We start from the raw sequence: 7,055 nt of genomic DNA, 5'->3' as shown, positions 1-7,055 counted from the left end.
TGGAGAAAATTGGGAATGAAGTTGAGCCCAGGAAGAAGGGAGGGGTGGGGAGGAAAGTGTTTTAAGATTTGGTTTTTATTTCTCATTATTTTACTCTGATTTGACTGGTAATAAATTAAACTAATTTTCCCCAAATCAAGCCTGTTTTGCCCATGACAGTAATTCCTGAGTGATCTCCCTGTCCTTATCTCGACCCACAAGCCTTTCATCATATTTTCTCTCCCCTATCAAGCTGAGGAGGGGAGTGATAGAGCGGCTTTGATGGGCACCTGGCATCCAGACAGGGTCAACCCACCACAAAGTCAAATTGACAATTGGGACCAAAGCTGAAAAAAATAGTTACCCAAGCAACAGTTCTCTGATCTGAAAATTTATTTGTTTCTGGACACAGGCTTAAGAAAGAATTGGAAAATTGCAGAGATGATGATTGGGAAAGTATCTGCGAGACTCTTCGAACAGAAATTGAAATTCTGCAAATGGTATGCCATTTTCATTATGTATTTTAAGTGTTTCATAATTTTAGTTTTAAAGGTGTAATTTAAGATGATTAGCAGTGGTTTTAGATAAGCAGTTTTTTATACTATGTACACAGCCAAATATCCTAGCATTGCAGGTGCGCTCCAATTCTCATTTGTTTTAGCCTATTATTTCCAAATGTCCAGAAAAGGGAAGCACAGAAAAGCATTTAAAGATATGTTTTTAGCACAAGAAAGACCTATTTGGGGGACTAGTACTAATCATTAGTTTCTTGAAAGCTGCAAAAGATTATGCATTTAGGAGCTAAATTAATCTTTACCTCCAGATGTCACTTAAATGGAAGATGGGAATATGGAGAAATAGGATTATAATAGCATCCTTTTATGCAATATTTTATTTTGTCCACTCACAAATTCCTTACAAAAACATATTAAAGTGTGTTTTTTCTCTAAATGTCAATCCTAGCTTCAAATTTCTTGATTGTCAGTCTGTATAACAATACAAAGAGAAAAAATATTTTGAAGTCCCATTTTTGGAAATAAAGGGGCTTTAAAGGTTCGTTTCAGAGGCCTTGATTGAGCTGTATGAAGATGAAGCTCCCACTAGCATCAATAGCAGAATAAGAGTCATGGGAAATTTGTATTACTCACTTCTATGATCAGTTTCAAGTTTCTGTTGGAGGAATGTAATTTACTTGTACTTTTTCCGTTAATTTTATCATGCTTGTCAAACTTCAGAAAGAAAAAAAACAGCTCAATGTTTAAAAACTTCTCTGTAAAGAACACACTGAACTCATTAGATTTCATTTGCTGTAATTCAATTCTTTCTCTTTTCCAGAATCTATCACAAAAAAAGTCTTCAGACAAGTGAATAATATGTGGCATATGATATGGAGCATCATAGAAGCTAGTCTTTGAGTATTTTAAAACCATTTTACTCAGGTTTTCTCAGGTTTGCTTCTATTTTTTTGTTTAATTAAATCACAGTTTGTATCTGCCTTTACTTTTCATTGAAATAAAATTTTATTCATTTAAAAGTAGTGGGTTTTTTGTGTTTCATCCTCAAGTTCAACAGCTATCCATCTTTAGTTTCCTCTCTGTTGCCCATGAATGGACAGTACACAGTCCACTACACATTCAGCTGAGTTCCTATATTACCAGCTCTATTCTCTATGTACTATTTTTTAGAATGAATGCTGTCCTATATTTAAGGTAGTGATGTGGTCTTATTTGAGAGGAAGACTGCTATTACCATCAAGAAATGCTTAACAGGAGCTGCGGCTATTTAGTTTATACCTTGACAATGCAATTCTGTAACAAGCTCTCTGAAACAGCTCAACTCAATTCTGCAGGATAGTCCAGAATAGCTTCCAAATCTACTGAGCAGTAGATGCCTCCATTGATGGTAAGTCAGTCCATTATTTAGCACTTGTCTCCTGATTACATGAGAAGTCTTCTTTTCTTCCTCTCCTACAACCTACAAAATACTGAGTGCTAGCTTCAGCACTTGACAGCAAAGATAAAACCATATTCTAAATGAAAAATCCATATTTCTAGAGAATTTCCATTGAATAAGGAACCCTATTCATTCAAGCATGTACGACGTATAACTGCTACAGCAGTTCCCAACCCCACAGTAGGAACTGACTTTATGATTCAAGTGCTTAAAATAGGACCATGTAAAAACATTCACTCTGCTCAGCCTCAGTCTACTCTGTGGTCATTGTCTCATCACATCCAACTGTGTGTGCAAATAATTTTCAATCTGCTTCCCACCTGGGGGGTGGGATGGATAATTGCTCTTCACTAGTTTTTCTACACCCAGAGCTCTCCTAACTACAGAGGGTGTCTGTCACACACAAAATTGCAAAAGGAATAAATCACTTTTGGAAGCTGACCAAATTCTGCCTGCAATGGAGAAAGTTTTTCTTCTTGGGACACAGGTGCAGTTTGAAGTCTGGCAAAGTCTGATCTGCAGCACTGGTATCAAAGAGTATTCTGATCCACTGGGTTAAGTAGGATAATTCCAAGAGGTTGGAATTATCATTCTTAATAACCAGTGCTGTTGGAGCTGACATCCTTATATGGTTTTTTTTTCTCTTCCCTAAGAGAGATACTCTTAGGATGTGCTTAATTTTAAACAACTTAGTCCCTCTGACTTCTGTGGGACTAACTGACTCTTAAAGTTAGGCAACTACTGCTTGTGGGTTTTGATCAAATCCAGGGTATATTGCAAAATGATACAGTTGCATATCAGAGTGTCTACAGACAGCTAAAGCAGTGGTATTTCTGGGTTTAAGTGCTGGAAACGGATATAAATTTGGGATTTGCTAGGATGGCTGAGTTTATCCTGATCTTATTCATTTAAGGGAGCTTGCTTATGTTAAGTGTATTGGTTAGTCAACCAGGAAAAACTTATTTTTCAACTTTGGGTATGTCCACTTATAGTTGCTTTTATTTACAAGAATCCTTGCATTTCTTTTGTAATGGGCGTTGATCAGTCCATATAGATTAAATACAGATATGACATGAAACAGAATTCATTGGCTTATACCAGCATTCTATGTATACATTTCAGCTATTGCTATGAGCAATAGCATCCAATAACTATCAATAAATAATATAAATTAATGTCCCTAAGTGGCATGAAAAAACATCTGGGAAAAAGAAATATGGTAAGCCCTTTTCAGAGATACTTCACATTCCAGAAAACTAGTTGCAACTTCAGTTTTTGGGGGGGTTTTGTTTGTTTGTTTGTTTTGTTTTTAATAACTGTGAAGGTCTAAGTTCTTGATTATTGTAGTAGAATTACAGCGTAAATATAGCAAAATTGGTAATAACTCAAGTGGCTAAAACTCTCAGAATCAATATAACAACAAAACAAGAATAAAGCTCACCAAAGAAAGAGAAACAGAAATCAATACAAATCCTGTTGGGCTAAGCAAATCCCTCAACAGCTCTGAAAAAAATATAATGCCAGACTAAACCAGCTGTTGCAGGGTGAATGTAAAACATACTAATTTCTCCAAGTATAAAAATACATTTGTCTTATGAATAATGTAATTTGGGACCAATATAATATTTCTATTTGGAAGACTCAAACTAAAAATTAAGCAAAAGTTTGTGTTTTGTGGATTTTCTTTAAAATTCTCAAACCAGGGATGAGTAATCTTTTAAATAGTGCGTAAAAAAGAATGAAATCTTTTGTAATGTTTAATAAATATGTTGAATAACAGAACATTGCCAAATTGCCATGAAAATACATACAGAGTTGTTACGAATAAATAAATTATTTCACAGATGACATAGTAAGAAATATTTTTTTTTAAAGGAGAGATTATATATTATATACCTTGTATATGAGAGTCTAGGAGAACCTCTGAGGCCAGAGGAAGTCGTTATCCTTTTTTATGACCAAAAAAGATGAATTAGAGACATAGAAATACTTGAAGCAGTTAGTAAGAAAGAGGAAGATAACCCAGGAAGAAAGTTATTATTCTAGGGAAGAAAAGACATGGGGATAACTAGCCATGCTTCCATATTGGACCTGTTGCTTTTTAGGATCAACAGATAAAAACTCCCTTATTTTTGAAGGGAGACAGAGAAATACTTTAGATTACTAAATTTACCTGGTAAGGATTGAGATTTGCCAAGCATCAAGTCATACATCCTTCACAAAAGACTTGATGAATTGCAGTTTTATCTCAGGCCTACACACTGACACCAAGAGCCTCTCCTCTACTAGGACCACATACGTAAGACACAGCTGAGCAGCCAGATTTTTTTATCATCGAATCACAGCTCCCAGTCATGCTTTGTAACAGACACTTCCCAGTAGCAGCGTAATGCAAACAGATTATTGCAAAGGAGAATCCAAGACCCATTTGAAAAAAATCTAACAGAAAAATAATTAAGCTAGGCCATGGACCTGATAAGGCTTGGGAAAAATCACAGAACTTTCAAAAAGAGTTTACCAGCCAGGGTGAGTAAGGTCTGACCACAGAGGCCCAAAAGAGAAAGTCTGTTAAGCCCCAAATCTACAAGATTATGGGTTTACAAATCAGCCTTAATGAGTTTGGGGGTAGAGCAAGGACAACCCAAGGAGCCAAAGAAACTGGGAGATATACTAAGCCAAAGTCATGGTCAGAGGCCATGCTGAGGAGCAGAAGACCCAAGAACCTCAATAGCCAACAAGCCAGCAGACAGAACACAAACCACAGTGAAGATATGGCTGTGTAAAAAGTGCCCCCATGACCTAATGTTACTTACCCAGATATGTACCTATTCTTGAAGCACGAAACAGCTACAAATGGGACAAAAAAAACCCAAAAAAAGAATCAAAATGCAATTATTTTGTTTCTTATAAAAGGAGTTAAGCTACCACATTTTCATGTTATTTTATTTATTCAAAGCCAATTTATTCATAGCCAATTCAAAGACTACCAGGAAAACCACTACAATATCTGACCACAGAATAAAATTACAGTTAGCTAATGCAACACTGCCCACGCAAATTATCTCTAATTGCTTGACATAAATATGATTGAATTGGTGATAGTGACAAATTAATGTTGTAAAATGAAGAACAGTGAGAAATAAAGAATAAATGACAAAAAAAAAAAGGTACCTGTAACTGAATGACACACTGAGTCAGTGAGAAAAAATTCATGACACAGGGAGCAAAATGTCAATTGAGGTCACACATCCCTAGCTTATGGGGATCTAGCTTATGGGGTCCTCAGCCACAGAGGCAACCGACAGTCTCCAGCTACAGGACCGGTTGCTATGTAGAGCTTGACAGTTTGGCAGTTGACTAGTCTAGAAAAATCAGACCCCAAGGGAAGGGAATATTTGTTTTTAAAACCTGTGACTGAATTACATGTATAGATCAAAAATGGATAGGAAAAGTACCTGCAAGGCCAACCCCTGCCACAAAGGCGTAGTGGGGAACCTGAGAGCACAGATCCTATAAGAATGATAACGGGAAGGCCAGAAAGAGAAGAGGTGTTCCAGCACTGCCTCCCCGGTAAGGATGCCAAGCCTGGCCAGCACCGCTACCTATCTGTAGCAGATCCTCCTTGTCCTTCGATAGGATAAAGAGCACTGCTTTTGGATTTGCCATTCACAACATTTCTGCTGCAGATTCAATCAAATGTAGAGTGTTAGATCTTACGATATAATGGGGGTTAAATACATTAGAATTTTGAAGTGCTCTATGTGTTTATTTCTCTGTGTGTACCTGTTTGGGCACTTTCTGCTCTAATTGGTACCATAGTATCAAGTCAGAGTAAATTTGGATGAAACAATGGATATCTCTCTATGTTGTCATGCTGGTCCAAGTTTAAACTCATATTAAGTCAGTACGCTAGCTCAGGTGTAGAGTGAGCCAACTGGCTTACCACAGTCATCTTCAATTTGACAGGAGTTTGTAACATGAGAAAGGATTTTACCATGACTGAGCTGAAGTAATAAATAGGGACCTGTCCTGAAGCTTTTAGTCAGAGAAAACACCTCCAGGTGATTTCCATGAAAAAGTTAACAGGTTTATTAGATACACTGCACACCCATTTCCAAGGATGACAATGCAATAAACAGATACTGGATAAAGAGGACTAGCAAAATAGTTCCAGTCCTCTGCTCTGAAATTAAACGTGATACCACAGTATGTTAACTGGGTAAAGGATCAGATTCAATGTTTAACAACCTATGCCTTGCTTGTCAACAGAGTATTTAAGTAAGTAGTAGCTCTGCTTCTTTTACTGATTGCAGCTGACATGCAGCGCTTATATATTCTAGTGATAGCCCAACCTTCCAAATTCCCATCATTCTCATTGTGTCTGCTAGGACTTGTCAGCCCCTTATCCAAATGACTTTTGTAATTATTTGGTTGTTCATCTGGTGAATTTTTGGGGCTGAATTTGTCAAGTTTCTAGACGCTTTTTTTATATTCTAGATACCAGGCTGCTGTTAATAGCCCTTTATGTAGCAAAGCATCTATATGCTGGGCTGAAAAATAATTATATTTAGTAATACCTTCATCTGCAGAAGGACAGTTCTCACCTGGCTCACTGGCAAACCTCCTAAAGCCCAAACTGTCAAAAATACTTACAGACTTTGAGTTCCAAGTAGGGGACATGCTAGCTCTGATTCTCTGAAGGGCCAAACTCAAGGCACAGCCACCTCCAGTCACCCTGCTAATACATAAATGCATTTTCAGCATGAGATTGTCATCGGCAGAAAGCTTGTATTTTGTTTACTTTTTGACTAAAATTGTGTCAGAATGTATAATACTACATCACTTTCAATTTTAAAACACTAGATGTCTTTGTCACACTAAACTATATACCTTCTGCATTTCTTCAACCAGACCTATACAGTAATTCCCAGATATTATCGGTTTCACCACTCCTATGATCGCTCCCATCAGCACAAGTCTGTCAGCCTGAATAGCTGAGGAGCTTAAAAATTTCTTTGGAAATGTGAAGTGGGAGCTGATTCTTTTCTTGCCACTTAATGTCTTGAGTATTTAAAGACAACATCTACTTGTTTGGAAGGAATGGCTTTACAGTGATCAATTTT

General features: G+C 37.0%; 1 protein-coding gene across 1 annotated transcript in view; it reads left to right on the top strand.

The window, feature by feature from the left end:
- CCDC172 (coiled-coil domain containing 172) overlaps positions 1–1,347 on the top strand; it is a 21,061-nt gene extending 19,714 nt beyond the window's left edge. Inside the window, exons 7-8 of the mRNA XM_009572403.1 lie at positions 392–479; positions 1,315–1,347. Of these exons, the coding sequence (XP_009570698.1) occupies positions 392–479; positions 1,315–1,347 (121 nt within the window). The remainder of the gene's footprint in view (positions 1–391; positions 480–1,314) is intronic.
- The last annotated feature ends 5,708 nt before the right edge of the window (positions 1,348–7,055 follow it).

This window comes from Fulmarus glacialis, unplaced genomic scaffold, assembly GCF_000690835.1.
Source record: "Fulmarus glacialis isolate BGI_N327 unplaced genomic scaffold, ASM69083v1 scaffold7582, whole genome shotgun sequence".
NCBI classification, from domain to species: domain Eukaryota; kingdom Metazoa; phylum Chordata; class Aves; order Procellariiformes; family Procellariidae; genus Fulmarus; species Fulmarus glacialis.
The sequence above is the reverse complement of the archived record's forward strand: the minus strand, read 5'-3'. Positions and strand labels throughout refer to the sequence as shown.